This window comes from Labeo rohita, chromosome 12 (assembly GCF_022985175.1).
Source record: "Labeo rohita strain BAU-BD-2019 chromosome 12, IGBB_LRoh.1.0, whole genome shotgun sequence".
Lineage (NCBI taxonomy): Eukaryota > Metazoa > Chordata > Actinopteri > Cypriniformes > Cyprinidae > Labeo > Labeo rohita.
The window spans coordinates 14,104,998-14,121,998 of NC_066880.1; the positions used below are offsets into that span (position 1 = coordinate 14,104,998).

Below are 17,001 nucleotides of genomic sequence, written 5' to 3' on the forward strand. Positions count from 1 at the left end.
GCGTCCAGCTATGTTTATCTGTACAAAACAGCTCTTTTTGCTGCTTGATATTGCAAATTGGTGTGTCTTACCATAATATTTTAATGTATTATCTTAATTATGAACACAATAGTTTGTAGTGCAAACTGTTTTACCGTTTACGGCACTTCAATATTCTTCTCGTTATTTCTCTGTGGCAGATTGTGAACAGGAAGTCTAACACATTAACAGAAAACAGCTTACTTCCGCATTGAAAAATAAGGTGGATACAGTGCATATGTTTCAACTCATAGAAACTAATTAGCTGTTTTCCTAAACTTAATGAAATGACTACATAAACAGCTGCTTTCTAAGTCAGCATCTTGAAACATATAATTGAGTGATTTGGAACTCTCTACATATACAGCAACTATCAAATATCAACTTTAAATGCTTTTATTGTTAGTGTGTTTTTGGGGGCAGTAATTTTTTTGAAAGAAATGAAAGGGATAATTCACCCAAAAATGAAAATTACCCCATGATTTACTCAACCTCAAGCCATCCTAGGTGTATATGATTTTCTTCTTTTAGATGAATACATTCGGAGATACATTAAAAAATGTCCTGCCTCTTCTGAGGTTTTTAATGGCACTGAATGCGTGTTGAGACTCTGAAGTCCAATAAAGTACATCCATTTATCATACAAAGTACTCCACACGGCTCCTCAGGGTTAATAAAGCCTTCTAAAGTGAATCGATGTGTTTCTGTAAGAAAAATATTCATATTTACAACTTTATCTCTAGTTTCGTACGTACATTCAAGAGAGAGTGGCATTCCAGCAGATGACGTAGGCGTAATGCCTTGCATGGCAAAAAAACTTATATAATTCATACATTACACAGCTGAGTAGATAAGTACATATACTGTTTAAACAGTTTAAAACATTGTATAAAACCATTTTACTTAAAGGCTATGTGGATATACACATTGATTGTGAGGGTTGTGGGGGTTAAAAGGTGGATTGTATGAGAATGGGTGATTTGGTTGTTTTGGGAAGAAATTATTTGGTTGGTGTTTAGTTTTTGTGGAATTGTTCTCTTACAAAGATATTGGTATAATTAAAAGATATAAGGGAACTTTGGAATTGTATAGGGGGTGGGAATAAATAAGCTTTAGCTGCATCCCACTCCTTTTCGAACATTTTTTTTTTTGTACTGTATGAAGTTTTTGGGATGTTTTTTGTTGGCGCGGCAACACATGTATATATGTGTATTGATTTGTTTTAAATTATGTTTTGTTCGAAATAAAATGAAATGAAATATACTCTTTAACCCACAAAAATGCTGGGTTAAAAACAACCCAATATGGGTTATTTGGCAACCCAGCAGTAAATATTGGACAGAACACATGCTGGGCTGTTTTGACCAGATTTACCAAACATTTTAATGACTTTATTTTTTAGTCAAGTATTGTTTAAAAATTATTATATTGCTGGTTTAAAATGGACTGGAACTTATGAAAAACACTAGAGGCAACAGCAGTAATCAAAAGATGAACTTGATATTATTAAGCAAGAACACATGAACAAAATACAAGACAAATTGAATTTATTTGGGTGAGTACAGCATAGAGTTTACAATATTACATACATTTAAACTCATTTAACAAGCAGTTTAAACATATATAAAAAAAAATAATAATAATTTTAGGGTAATTAACCATTTTTCTGTAATCACTTTTTATCAAAATAACGCAAATTATCGGGCTGGTGTTTTGCCGAAATCTGAGCCGGTGAAGGGTTGCTGTTCTCCGGGGTAACTGCGAACTTCAGACCTCAGCCTCGCATTTCACTCACAGCTGAAAGATGCTGTGACTGACTCCAAAACCTGCTCATAAATAAACAGTACTGACGTTAATGAGCATATTTTAACATCAAATTACTCAGTACTATAACGAACAAAATCCATTTATTTTAGGCAAGACAAAAGGTTTCCATCATACGAAGTGGCCGCTGCTGACGCAGCTAACTAACATCTCGTCCTTATGTTGCGTTACATAAAATAATACAATTTACAACACAGTAAAGACTTTATAAATAAAATAATACTTATACAAACTTTTATTTTGCTGAAGAAGTGCACCAAATCAGCGGCGGTGAAAACCACTCTCTCCTCAGGAGCGAGGACTCAAAAAGCCTGCACCCTGACTATAACTCAGCAGCTGGGTTGTTTCATCAGAGATAGGCTTAACCCAGCGGTTGGATAGAAAAAAATAACCCAGCGTTAAAAATGACCCAGCACCTGGGTCAAAAATATTAAAAATGACCCAACGGGCTGAACCCAGCATTTGGGTTAAAAAAATAACCCAGCATTTTTTAGAGTGTAGTGTGTAAATGTGAGAAAAAACATGAGGTTAAGTGACTTGTTCAAGGGCCCAGTGACAATAGCACACTGTTAAGTGTTGATTTTTCAATCTTTAGATACCCTCTCAAATCTTGAACCATTTGGCCATACTACCACCAGCCATTATGTCTTGCCCTTTACTGTGTTTTGGTTCAGTTTGCCTTGTGCTGCAAAAATGATGGATACTCTCATGGTTGAGGGTGATCTATTGGGACCTAGTGGGGTGTGCGACCGTGTGTACGTTGTTTAGCATTGGAAACGGACGATTGTGGCTCCTGTCAGTTTGATGTTGAGTGAGGGTTTCGATTTACACATCAGACTGGGAACTGAAGGTAACTTCCACGGTGTTTATCGGGTAAGTGAGCTACCAGCTCCAACTGAATGCTAAAGCCGACCTGCCGGGCTGGAATGAGGCTCTATATCATGGGTTATTAGCTGTCATCGTACATATCAGACCCGTGAGAGCCATCTGCTAGAGCTATGTATAGGAAATCTGCCCTCCCCAAACCTCTCCCTCATGTCCTATTATCCCACTCTAGTGTATAGATTGTTACACACACGTGCAACCTTCGTCTGCCATATTTTATGTCTTTTTCTCTTTTTATCCGTCCTCATGTTCCAACATATAAATTCCACGTGTATGCACACACACCTACTCTTTCAGCTTACTGAAAATGTTCTAACCTGCTCCTCAACCCATCTGATGTTTAGACCGTGATAATATCATGTCTTTAATGAGAAAGTGGACCACTGTGGACACTATTTCTGCCCTGAATAAAAATAAAAAAGGTAATTGCAACTTTTTATCTCACAATTCTGACTTTTTTCTCAGAATTGCGTAATACAAACGTGCAACTCTGCAACAGATTTTTTTTTTTAAATTGTGACACATAAACATCCATTTCTCAGAATTGCAAGATACAAGACTTGTGAGACTTTTGTTTTCAGAACTGCATAATATAAACAAGCAATTGCAAGTTAAAATGTCAGAATTGTGAGCTATAAACTTGCAATTGCGAATTATAAGTCTAGTTCTGAGGAGGAAAAAAAATGGTATGTTTTCAGAATTGTGGGTTTATATCTCTCAATTCTGACTTAAAAACTCAAGTTTTACATTTTTTTTCTCTCAGTTGGGAGTTTATACTATGCAAAACAGAAAAAAGTCAGAGCTGCAAGTTTATAATATCAATTCTGACTTTATTTCTCAGAATTGTGAATTTATATTTTGCAATTTGGACTTCACTTCTCAGATTTGTTACTTTATTATGAGTTATATTTATCATTTATTATTATAATAATTATATCACGCAATTCTGAGAAAAAAAGTTTATACCTCTCAATTCTGACTTTATTTCTCAGAATTAAAACTATTTCTCAGAATTGAGAGTTTATATCTTGTGATTCTGACTTTATTTCTCAGAATTCTGACTTTAGAATTGCTAGATATAAACTTGCAATTCTGACTTGTTTATATAACGGAATTCTGAGGAAAAATATCAGAGCTGCGAGTTTATATTGCAATTTAGACTATTTCTCAGAATTCTGACTTTTTCTTAGAATTGTGACTTTATTTCTCAGATTTGTGAGTTTAAATCTCACAATTCAGTTTTTCTCGCAATTGTGAGTTTATATAATGCAATACTTTGAAAAAAGTCAGAAGTGAGTTTGTATCTCGCAGTTCAGACTTTATTTCTCAGAATTGTGACTTTAATTCTCGCAATTCTGACTTTATCAGAATAGCAACTTAATTTCTTCTTACGACTTTATAACTCGAAATTGCGAGTTTATATCACGGAATTCTGAGAGTTTATATCTTGCAATTTGGACTTTACTTCTCAGAATTCTGACTTTATATCCAAGAATTCTGACTTTATTTTTCAGAATTGTTTTTTTTTCTTGCAATTGCGAGTTTATATCATGCAATGCTGAGAAAAAAGTCAGAACTGTGAGTTTATATCTTGCGATTCTGTCATCATTTCTCAGGATTGTGACTTCATATCTCAAAATTCTGACTTTATAACTCGCAGTTGCGAGTTTATAGCACAGAATTCTGAGAAAAAAAAGACATAACTGTGAGTTTATATCTCACAATTCTGACTTTATTTCTCAGAATTGTTTCTTTCTCGCAATTCTGACTTTATAACACAATTGCTAATTTATATCTTGCAATTCTGACTTCATTTATCAGAATTGTGAGTTTGTATTGTGCAATTCTGAGGAAAAAAAGTCAGAATTGCATGATAAAAAGTTGCAATTACTTTTTTTTTTACTCAGTGGAGGAAACAGGCTTCCATGTGACACAGATAGGACATTACCCATTACCCATAACTCCCTGTGGAATCTTGTCCCCGGCCCCTTCATTATACCCACTCTTCAGAAAAATTGCCTATCAGCATCTCGGCCATCTGAGGTTCCCAGAATTTAACTTTCTTGATTTATAATGTATTGCCAAATAATAGAATAGTTTGACCCCCCACTAAGGCCCTGATTTATTGAGATCCCAAAGGGTACTAATGTGCTAAACTGTATGTGTACTAAGAAACAGCATAATTTGTATTTGTAAAAATAATTATACTGTAATTATAGCACATACTATATATAGCACATAAGCACATACTGTAAAGGCACAATACCAACTTTGACAATGCAGTGTTTATTTATTTAAAAACTAATCAGACTTTTTGTACTCTTTTATATGTCTTATTTTGTGTCTTATTTTATGACCTTGCCCAGGGCAGTATCAGAGCTTGTAGGTCAGAGTTTTTATCGATACAGAAGCATTTTACTTCATATGAATCATAAGAAGTTGGATGTTAAAATCCCACAAAAGCCAGTCAAAGATCTGTTGTGACAGCCTGAGGGGAAAAAAACTCTCTTTACAATTTAGACATCCCTCATTGATTTCTGTACCAGATATGAAAGCAACAATTCTCCGTGTTTAAAAATGAATAATGGAGAGTTTTCACAGCAAATTGCTGAATACTCATCAATCTTTACCATTTCACAGCTTGCTGCCTTTGCATTGCACACATTCATAAACGAGCAGTCCCTGTTCCCTTGCGCTCACACACACACTCTCGCTCCGCAGTAAATCGTGTGCTTTGCCACGTGGCCGTGTGGCAGTAAGTGATAGTACAATGTGTTCCTTCACTCCTGGATGCGTGTACCCCTGTACAGCCTTGAATTTTCACACGACAGCTTTCATATGAATACACACGCTCTCAGTGGGAAGCCACGTCCACATGCATACGCAGACTCACACCAGAAAACAAAGACTACGCAATATGCTCAAAATCCTAACTCAGTGATTTTCATCCAGAAACAAAGCTGCTAAACCAAGCTCGCATGCATAACAATGCAATTCATAGCATTTATGTATTTCTCTCTTTTGTGAAACAGATCGGACAGGTTTATCTGTACTGCAAGCTTACATTTATCATTCTGAAAGAACTGATTTGCAATCCTACACTATAAAGTGCACATTTGGGATTCCAATGAACTGCACATCGAAATGAAATGCATGTTAGACTTGTTATCATGTACATAATTTTATTCAAGGTTTGTTTATTCAATTGTTTGCCAGGTCACATTTACATAGAACTGTATCACAGTGCAAATTACACCATACTTTTTAATCTTCCATGAGCATAAATACATAACTAATTAAATGGAAACCTGAATAAATAAAGCTGTAATGCCAAACAGTAGTGTGACTTTTTAAGTTATATCAAAACACCCATAATGTAAAGTGGTTTAGACATCAGAATCAATCAGAAATTTTCTATAACTTGTAAATTAACCATAACTTGTGCAAATTGTCCATTACGTGTCACCCTGCGAATGATAATTCGTGTAATAGATTATATAAATGAATGGATATGCAGGAAACATGCCAGAAAAGAAAAAAGATGACGCCATATATCCTTTTAACATCATTATTAATATGTTGAATATGATGTGTTGAACACTCATGCTTAACAATGTCAAGTGTAATTCAAGGTCAAGGTGGCTATTTTTTTGTCTTCTTAGCCCGACCGTTGTTTCCAAGTAGAGCACACTGAATAATGCTGAAAGTAAGACAGCGAGGAAAAAGGGTAGACCTGTCTGTCTGATGTAAATTAGTGTCTGCGTATAGGTTGTATTTAGCCCTTGAGGGACTGTCTCGGCACATTTCCTCCATGCGGACATGCTGACAGACGCTTCATGTGTGCAGATATGCTGCATGTCAAATGGATGCTATCACGCTTAGCTTAAGGAAACATTAGCCAGTATAGTACGCCGATTTCTGCACAGGCCCGCGGCTTCTGTCCTGATGGAGACCATGTGGAGATGGAACAGAGAATGAGTGCTGCTACATTAGTTTCTGAAGTCTTCTAGGGAACAGTGACTATCTAGTGACGATATAAATGTTTTTGAGCGGCTGAAAAAATGCGACACTGAGCTGTGTTATGCTTTTCATTGAAGTTCAGCATTTGAAGTTGTATGTGTGTTTTCTGTCAGCGGTGTTAACATTGGTGCTTGAGGACACGTCTGTCTCTTATTCCCTCTGCTGCAGTAACCAAGCTGTGCGAATGCTGGAATGTAAGGAGAAGCCCACGCCTGACATGTTTGGAGAGCTTCTTCGCAACGCCAGCACCATGGGCGACCTGCGAAACTGTCCGGTGAGTAGAAATGTGCACATACATTGACCTGCTGATTTTGTCTACCTCAGCGTTTTTCATGCTTAACATCTTCATATGTTCATAAGTCATAAGGGTCATTACATAAGGGTTATACATATGCTAAAAGCTGAATAAACAAGCTATTCAGAGATACAACTATTTGAAAATCTGGAATCTGAGGGTGGAAAAAAAATCAAAATACTGAGAAAATCGCCTTTTAACTTGTCCAAATGAGTTCTTAGCAATGCATATTACTAATCAAAAATTAAGTTTTGATATATTTACGGTAGGAAATTTACAAAATATCTTCATGGAACATGATCTTTACTTAATATCCTAATGATTTTTGTCATTTTGACCCATACAATGTATTTTTGGCTATTGCAACAAATATACCCGTGCTACTTAAGACAGGGTTTGTGGTCCAGGGTCACATATCTGTTTTTTTTAGACAGTTTAATGGTGTTTTGTCTAAAGAATTTGAGTAATAGCGCTGTGGACCACCAACAAATGAGTGTCAGATGCTTGACAACTTTATGACTATAGAGACTCTTAACATGTGGTTGATTTTATTGCCAGTTCAAGGGACCGGAATATCTGCAGTTGCGGCTGACCAGAGAAATGTTGAGAGGCGTACAGATTTTTTTTCCTCATGAGAAAATGAAGACATCGTCACAAGAAAACAAGACCAAAAAAAAAAATAATAATAATGCATAGCCTCTTAATGCTTTATTTCTTTAATTATTAAATAAAATGTATTTATTTTGTGAGAACAAAAACACTGTGGAGTGTTGGATGAGACATGAAACAAGCATATGAAGGACTAGGAGTAACACGTATATGTTTGAACACGTGAATGTGCTTTATTCAAAGTTAAACGTATCTAATGTGAGTTAAATATAATTTTGTGAGACCTTATAGCAATACTGAAAGCGACAACAGAATTTAAAAATAAATTAAATCAAAGATCTGCGTTAAAACTGCTTGAACCAGCAAGCATATTCCGTAACAAAGATGGCATCAGTCACTCAGTATGTACATTTAATAATCTTAAAAATTGTATATTTCATAATTAGATTCTAAACGTATAAATTTAGTTGTGAGTGTAGTGCCCTTCCAGAAAGAGCTCGCCCACACACGCTTTTGATTGGCTGTGATATTTGATATTCGATTTTATCGTGCCGCATCTGGTGTGGACACCAGAATTGCTTGTCGCTGGAATCTTGTCACATCCTAGTCCTCTATACGAGCACATATATATCAGAAATTATATGTTTGGGGCAAAAGTAGAATATACAGTTTAGCTTATTGGTTTGACCAATCTGAATCAAGTATTCCAGAAAGTGTGTAACATTGTTCTTTTAATAAAATTATAATTTTCACCATCTAATCAAATCCAATTGGATAAAATTTAGTCATGATTACATTATTTCAAAGTGTTTCAAGTCTACGTCACTTTGTTTGATTTTGATTTTGCCTGTTAAAGGGATTGTTCACCCAGGAATGACAGTTCTGTCATTAATTACTCATCCTCATGTTGTTCCAAACCCGCAAGATCATTGTTCATCTTTGGAGCACAAATTAACATAGTTTTGATAAAATCGGAAAGCTTTCTGACTGCATAGAAAGCAACACGACTGACACATTCAAGGCCCTGAAAGGTAGTAAGGACATTGTTAAAATAATCCATATGACATCAGTGGTTCAAACTTTATTACATGAAGATCTGAGAATACTTTTTGTGCAGAAAGAAAATAAAAATAATGATTTTATTCACATGGATTTCATTTAACAATGTCCTTACTACCTTTCTGAGCTTTGAATGTGTCAGTTGCGTTGCTGTCTATGCAGGATCAGAAAGCTTTTGGATTTCAGCAAAAATAATAATTTGCGTTCCGAAGATGAACAAAGGTCTTACGGTTTTGGAACGACACGAGGGTAGTAATTAATGACAGAATATTCATTTTAGGTGAACTATCCCTTTAACTTGTTCTTTAAATGATTCAAAACAAACCCTTTTTCAATCCACCCAGATTCTCATTTAAGCTCTGCAGTTTACGTGGAAGCAAAAAGCCCGTCTGTTCTTCACCCGAGAGAGTGTTTTGCTCACTGCTCCTCTTCTCTATACAGACGACAGACCCCCAACACACACTCCCACACACACACAGTCCTACCCTATTACACACCAGCTGCTGATCAGCTCTTACCACACTCTGCGCACCCTCACCCCGCCACAGGAGGCGGCTGATTTCATCAACCCCAACACGCTCCGGCATCATTCAGCGTGCTTACGGAGAAACCCATGTCAGCTTTTTATACTCCGCTCCATACCAAATCAGCGAAATGAGTCAAAATTCAGTCATGCTTTCATTTCCAGTAATTTTCCATTTGTCAATTCCCTGAAATGGCTTTATTGAAATGCAACAGAGATCGGTAGTCTGTAACGTCACTGCTCTTTAGAAGCTTAGTCGTCTGGCCCTGAAAGCATGTGTTTGTCTGGATTCCCAGCGCTTGGCAGGACAGACTGCGGAGCTGAGGCTAACAATGATCTCTAATGGGACAATGATCTCTGTGTGTCTGTCCCAAAGCTCAGCAGTGCTGCCGCTGCTGGCTGTTCATTGGCTGCCTTGTTTGTGTGTGTTTGTCTATGATGGAGCGACTGAGAAGGAGAGAAAAAGAGAGAGAGGCCGGTTCTGAGAACTGGGCTCTTTGTCTAATCCCTTCCTGCCCAGGTCTGGTGCCAGCCTGTTTGCCACCCCGCTGCCCGCTCCACAAAGACAGTGCCCGGCTAGGTTTTTGTACGTTGAGGGAAGGGGTCAGGCTGGCAGTGGTGCTCGTCGCCAGAGCCTGTTTCCGTATACCGCTGCCAAAGCGCTCGACAGAGGGCGGTGACTCAAAGAGCACAGCTAGAACATTGGGTGCCGAACATAAGGCCCTGCTGGACTGTGTTGCCCTCTTTGAAGCGTTCCTTTCATCTCTCCTTCACCTTTTCTCTCTCTCACACACACGTGCACATGTGATCAAGATGCTGTCTTTTTGTCTCATTGTTTTAGAGTAACTGTGGCGAGATGTTGCGGATTCGGCGGGTTCTGATGAACTGCCCGGAGATCATCAGCATCGGCTTGGTGTGGGACTCGGATCACTCTGATCTTGCCGAAGACGTCATCCACAGCCTGGGCACGTGCCTGCGGTTGGGTGATGTAAGACTCTTGCATGCACGGACAACACACTATCATTGTTCCTTTTTGTCACCACTTCAACGCAGTAACCTTGAGCTTCCAGCTCCCCCTCTCTTATGCACAGTTTAGGACAAGAGGAGGAAACACAGTGTACTCTTTGTCACATTCAATATATCTGTGCTCCACTAGTGTTACAGCGTTCTCGCATACTTCACAGCAGGGTTGTTTGCCATTTTGTTACACAGAATGCAGAACTTGAATTTAGGTGCATAAGAATAAAATAAAATTCAACGTCACTGATATAAGCATTTTCATACACACAGCACATGGAGTAATGGCTGCCTAAAATTAAGCTGTTCCATAACAGGAATAAAAGCATTTTAAAATATATTAAAATATAGCTGTAATTATATTTCCACTTGGATCTGCTATAAGAAGGGAAAAATATAAAAATGGCTATAATTGCGTAACCATTTGTCCTTTCAGCATGGAAATAGGTGTGCGCTGTCTTGGTCCAAAGGACAAAAGATGTCTATAAGGACATTTGCGTACCTCAAAAACATAGCCGCCATTGGTCGTCGAAGTTTGAGCACCGGTTAGACAAGGTTAACAGAGGCCGTTCGGAGCGAAACTCAGTGGGCCTGTTCGACTTATGGCCCCAAAGGTCTGAGAGACATTTGAAAGTAATTGGCCACTGGGAGGTGATATTGCATTTTCCAAGGGCGTAAACGATTGTATGTTGCACGGTTTTTCATACATACGCACAATATTCGTATCGTACAATAGAACTCCTCATTCCGGATAACTTTGCCTCTTGAACCACTGCTGTCAATCAAATCATGTATTAAATGATTGAGATGATGTCAAAAATCTACTTTTGCATACTAGTTCATGAAAACGTTCATACATACGTTCGTACACACATACACTAGATCTTCCATACGATCGATCTCCTGATTCTGAACAACTTTGCCTCTAGGACCACCACTGTCAATCAAATTGTTCTTTATGTCTGACATTATTTAAAAAAATGTACTAAACTACTCCTAGGTTTTACACTCACCCTCAAAAAAACACTGCATTACAATTTTCTGGTCTCTCTACACTGTTAAAAATTACAGTAACAAATACGTAACATTTTAGGTTTTATGGTTTTAACTTAAACGTCATATATCATTAACTGATATAATGTTAATATACCAACCTACTGAAGTACTGAAATCTGTTTTGTACTATTGTAAAACACTAAAAACCAAAAGCAGGTGGTGATGAGAAAGTCACATGATTAACCAAAGCTCATCACAAGCAGCTTTTAAATACTAACATATATACCACAGTGTCATTTACACAAACACTAAACACCATCATGGTGACACACTCAAGGTAAAACTGAAATAATGCAATAAGCGTTAATTTAACAACATTGGATGTAACATACAACCCTAATGTACAAAACTGATTTTATTTTATTTTCTTTTTCAATTCCGAAAACGGTATGCGGTATGCAATGTCCAAGGTTTTTTTTTTTTTACCATATATAGAAGGGGAACTTACCATTAACCATTTAACAGGTTATTACTGTAGCATTTTTGCAGTCTTTTACCATTAAATTCATTTTTTACAGTGTAGGTCAATAATTATTAAAAAATGTTGAAATGTACCCTTTGTGAGACGATAACTGGGTCGTTTATAAAAGGGGACTGTCCAAATTTATGCAAAATTCTATAAAGCCTAAAGGAAAACCCAAAACATCATGAAACCTGATGAGCACGTGTGACAGGTGATTCTAAACAAGTATGCAATGCTTTAAAGAGATGCTATAACAGTCATAAAACGTTGCTTTAGGTGGTTATAGATTTGCTAAACAATGTTTTTTTCCATATTTGCTTAAATGCCTTAAAGAGCTGGAACCCTGATAGTTGTTGCTTGCAGCTATATTTATTCATGTTATCAGTCAGAACAATTAGTTTACCAAAATTGTATTATTTACTCCATATATTTTGTAGTAAATAAATGAAATTAAGGTTTTGATGTTTTTTGTGACTGTACTTTTATAAAGTTGCCTTTTGTGCCATATAGCATAATTAAAATCTATTGTGATACCCATCTTTTGAACTTGAATATTTATCAGGAAATAAATTGGGATAATTAGCCAAAAGTAACTATGTTTTGTTGCAAAAATAATGTATTAAACTAATGAAATTGTTCTGTTGTGTGACTGTTCAGTGCATTCCTCCCGGCATTCCAATTCAAATTACATAAATGACATCTAATTCAACATTTTGTGTATGTGTAACCAATTCCGTTCAAATTCACGGGAGGCGATTTTTCTTACTTTTTTTTTTTTTAACAAGTAATTGAAGGGACCGTGTTTAGAGATTCCCTGAACATTGTTTACCTGTTGCTTAGATGTTTCAAATGGCTCAAATTATGCACGTTATTATGTTAAATTATTATTTAATTTTGCATATATTCAATTAACTGTTCATTGTATTACGCTCTGCTAGTGCTAACAAGTCTAGATTTAATTAAAACGATTTAATCTTTCACTGCAGAACAGTATGAGTAAATTTTGACAATTCTGTCTTTGTGTCCAACCTCCAGTTGTTCTACCGTGTGACGGATGAGCGGGCCAAGCAATCGGAGCTCTACCTTGTGGGCATGGTTTGCTACTACGGCAAGCATTACTCCACCTTCTTCTTCCAGACCAAGATACGCAAGTGGATGTACTTCGATGACGCACATGTGAAGGAGGTAATGACACATTTGTCTCCGGCAGCTGATTCTAGTGTTTCTAATTGTGAATGGAGTGTGCGGTTAACTCTGAATGTACCAAACCGCCACAGATCGGACCCAAGTGGAAGGATGTGGTGTCGAGATGTATAAAAGGCCACTACCAGCCGCTCCTGCTGCTGTACGCTGACCCCAGAGGGACGCCAGTGTCATCGCAGGACATGCTGGCAGCGCAGCTGGACCTGCACCACAGCAGCAAAGCCGGCTATGACAGCGAAGACTCCGGTGAGACTAAGAGGAAGTGAGAGGCGGGACGGAGAGGTAGAGGGTTAAACGAAAAAGAAACAATACTGCGTGTCGTTGCTTATTTTTAGAAACTGATGAAGGAATAGTTCACTTAAAAATAAAAGTACAGTCAATCCAAATCGATGTGAAACATGAAACACAAAAGAGCACATTTTAAAGATTTTTGATTGATCTTTTCCATTTATTTAGATTTGCATAGGTGCTAAAGTTTTCAAGCTTCAACATGAGTCCAAAACATCATAAACTGTCCTTGGCGCAGGCCTAGCGATGTCTGAATAATTCTTTTGAATCAGATCTTTTCATTAAATCAAATGATCTTCTTTTCATGACTTTTCCAGGTCTAAAAAGGACACTTAGGCTCCATGCAATACATCCAGGTTTCTAAAATTAAAAATATCTTATTTTTTTTACTTAGTTTTTCTGTGTGTTAGTTCACCCAGAAATGAAAATTAGCCCATAATTTACTCACCCTCAAGTCATCCTAGCTGTATATGACTTTCTTCTTTAAGATGAATGCGATCTGAGTTGCATTAAAAAATGTCCTGCCTCGTCCATGCTTTATAATGGCAGTGAATGGGTGTTGAGATTTTGAAGCCCAAAAAAGTGCATCTATCCATCAGAAAAGTACTCAACACAGCTCCGGGGGGTTAATAAAGACCTTCTGAAGTGAATTGATGCATTTGAGTAAGAAAAATATCCATATTTAAAGCTTTATAAACTGTAATCTCTTGCTTCCGTTAACTGTCGTACATGCATTCACGAGAGAGTGGCGTTCCAGCGGATGACGTTGGATGTAGACGTAGAGTAAACAAAGGAAAATCTAGAAAAGAATACATTTTCATTTTTGGGTGAACTATCCCTTTAATGCTTGTTTTGTCTTATTTTACATCATTTTAAATGATTAGTCCACTTCCATAACAAAAATTTACAAATCATTTACTCACCCCCTTGTCATCCAAGATGTTCATGTCTTTCTTTCTTCAGTCGTAAAGAAATGATATTTTTTGAGGAAAACGTTTCAGGAATTTTCTCCATATAGTGGACTTCTATGGTGCCTGTGAGTTTGAACTTCCAAAATGCAGTTTAAAACAGCTTCAAAGGGCTCTCAATGATCACAGCCGAGGAAGAAGGGTCTTATCTAGTGAAACAATCGGTTCAAGACGGTTAGGGCATGTCGAAAAACTTCTTCTAATTTTCTCCTCCAACTTCAAAATCATCGTTCAAAGCTGTTTTACCTTTTGTAAAGGGCGTCTGACCTTCTTTGCACATTCACTTTGTAAACACTGGGTCGGTACTTCTACAGTGATGTAGGACGGTTTTTTTTATTATGTAGTGTCACGGGTGGGAAGCAAAGCGACAGACACAGTGGGCGTGACGTCAGGCCTCGGAGAGGCTTTTATTAAACAATAAACAGAAAGTGTCCAAAAAAGGGGAAAAAGTGTCCAAAATAAATGGGGGATCTGGTGTCCTCGACGTGAAGGGAATCCGTGAAGGAGGGGCAGTGTTCAGAAGGGAAGGGTCCAGGTAAGGGGCGGAGTCCGGCGGCCGCACTTGCTCACCGCCGGGGTCCGCTGCAACGTGGCGGGTAGCGGCTTCCTTTAGCGGCTTCATCCATTCCTTAGCGGCGGCACTTCCTTAGGCGGGTGAGAAGGCCCGGCATCCTGGCCCGCAGCCATTTCCATGCGGCTCACGTCCGGACCGCGGGTCCGGCAGCCCGTCCATCCTATCGGCGGCGCTCGTCCCTCTACGCTCCCTTCCTGGACCCACGAGGACACCAGCGTGCATGCACGGGGAAGAGACCGGTCTCCTGAGGAGAGGCGCACTCTGCATTTTAACAGCGGTGGTGATGAGGCTTCATTCACATCAGGTGTGCCCCATCACACGCCGCCAGACCTGGATGTTTCAGCGCCCCTCCTCCTCCCACACGCCCACTCCCGTCGGGAGCCTGGTGAAGGGCGGCGATTACCGACGGGGTGAAGCTGACAATTAGGGGGGAGGCAGCCGACTCGTCACAGTAGGATGAGAGTTTTTTGACATACCCTAACTGTCTTGAACCGAAATACACAGAGTTCACGGAGAGCTAGACAAGACAAGCATTTGAGGTTAAAAAAGTATATAAATTGTAATTTAAAAAAAAAATAACAATTGTTTCACTAGATAAGACCTTTCTTCCTTAGCTGGTATCATTTAGAGCCATTTGAAGCTGCATTTAAACTGCATTTTGGAAGTTCAAACTCATGGGCACCATAGACGTCCACGATATGGAGAAAATTCCTGAAATGTTTTCCTTAAAAAAACATAATTTCTTTTCAACTGATGAAAGAAAGACATGAACATCTTCAATGACAAGGTGGTGAGTAAACTATCTGTAAATTTTTGTACTGGAAGTAGGTGGAAGTAATTCTTTAAGTCATCTTTAGGCCTTCTTGGAAGTTTGCTGAGGCCCTCTGGTTGAGAACCACTGCTTTAGAAAACGTATATCATATTCACAACCTTATAACTAAAGCTTTATCCTAAAAGCTTTAGTCCAAATTCTTTGTGATTACATCAGAAAGTACAATCAATACAGACATCCATACAGTTTTCTTCTTATGTGGAAGGATGAAAGTCACACAAGTTTGAAATGACAGGATTTTATTTTTTGGGTGAACTATCCCTTTAAAATGTGACCTTTGAGAAGTTGCAGTTGGATAGCTCAAGTGAACTTTCTCTATTTCTAAATGCCCTCTCTGCTGTTGTTGTTGTCGTCGTCAGGGAGGGAGCCCTCAATTTCAAGTGACACACGCACAGACTCTTCCACAGACAGCTACAGCTACAAGCACTCTCGATCACACCATGAGTCCATGGCCTCCCATTTCTCTTCTGACTCTCAGGGAACTGTGGTGTGTAATCAGGACAGCAGCGGTTCCCAGAACAGCGTGGACACTGCAGGTACTTTAACAAACACGTGCTCTCTGATATAAATTCCACTAGCAAAACCGTCATGCTAAATCAAACTGAGAAGGCACGTGTCCTGTTAAATTCGGAATGTAAAAAAAAAATTTGAAAGTTTTTTTTTCTTCAGGGGAGGTTCTTAAAGACCAGGCCACTCCTCTTTGTACGCCAAGGCCCTCTTCTACTGGCCATCTGCAGGACTATAAAGAGACTGTGAATATGATCCACAGCAGACCCCTCTCATCGTCCTCTAGCTCAGGGGTGGGTGGCTCAGAGGCTGGGGCGCGGGCGAGGGATTGGGAAGACGAGAGCACCAGCAGCGAGTCCAAGTCCAGCTCCAGTGGAGGGCGTTATCGCCCCACATGGAGACCTAGAAGAGAAGCCCTGAACATTGACAGTATCTTCAGCCGGGAAAAGCATCGGCCGGCCGGCTACGCCACGCTCGGACCTTCCCCGCTACCGGAGGACCCGATGTCACCAGGGCACAGTGAACTGGTCTCAGTGGCTGCGGCAGAGGGGTCAAACATTGCAGCAGCAGAGATGGCGGGCTTGACCGATGGCTCAGTGGGCGTGCCAGAAACGGGAGTGGAGCATCTACCGATCCCGCCACCTTTAAGAGGCGTGGAACAGCAGCCTCGGCTGATCCAGAGGATGGAGAGCGGCTATGAAAGTAGTGAGAGGAACAGCAACAGCCCCATCAGCATGGACATGCCTCTCAGCGACAACCCCAGCACCAGTGCTCACAGGTAACACAGAAACTTGCATAAAAAAACTAACTTATATGTGACCATGGACCACAAAACCAGTCTTAAGTAGCATGAGTATATT

The 17,001-nt window shown here is 38.9% G+C and overlaps 1 protein-coding gene across 8 annotated transcripts in view; it reads left to right on the forward strand.

Moving 5' to 3' along the window:
• The window catches only part of usp54b (ubiquitin specific peptidase 54b), a 144,730-nt gene that overhangs the window by 102,975 nt on the left and 24,754 nt on the right, over positions 1–17,001 (forward strand). For 5 of the 8 annotated variants that reach the window (XM_051123920.1, XM_051123919.1, XM_051123924.1 and 2 more), the window contains 6 exons: positions 6,905–7,021; positions 10,075–10,221; positions 12,805–12,954; positions 13,047–13,218; positions 15,994–16,170; positions 16,304–16,919. In XM_051123920.1, the coding sequence (XP_050979877.1) occupies positions 6,905–7,021; positions 10,075–10,221; positions 12,805–12,954; positions 13,047–13,218; positions 15,994–16,170; positions 16,304–16,919 (1,379 nt within the window). The remainder of the gene's footprint in view (positions 1–6,904; positions 7,022–10,074; positions 10,222–12,804; positions 12,955–13,046; positions 13,219–15,993; positions 16,171–16,303; positions 16,920–17,001) is intronic. The other 3 variants (XM_051123922.1, XM_051123926.1, XM_051123921.1) reach the window with 2 other exon arrangements.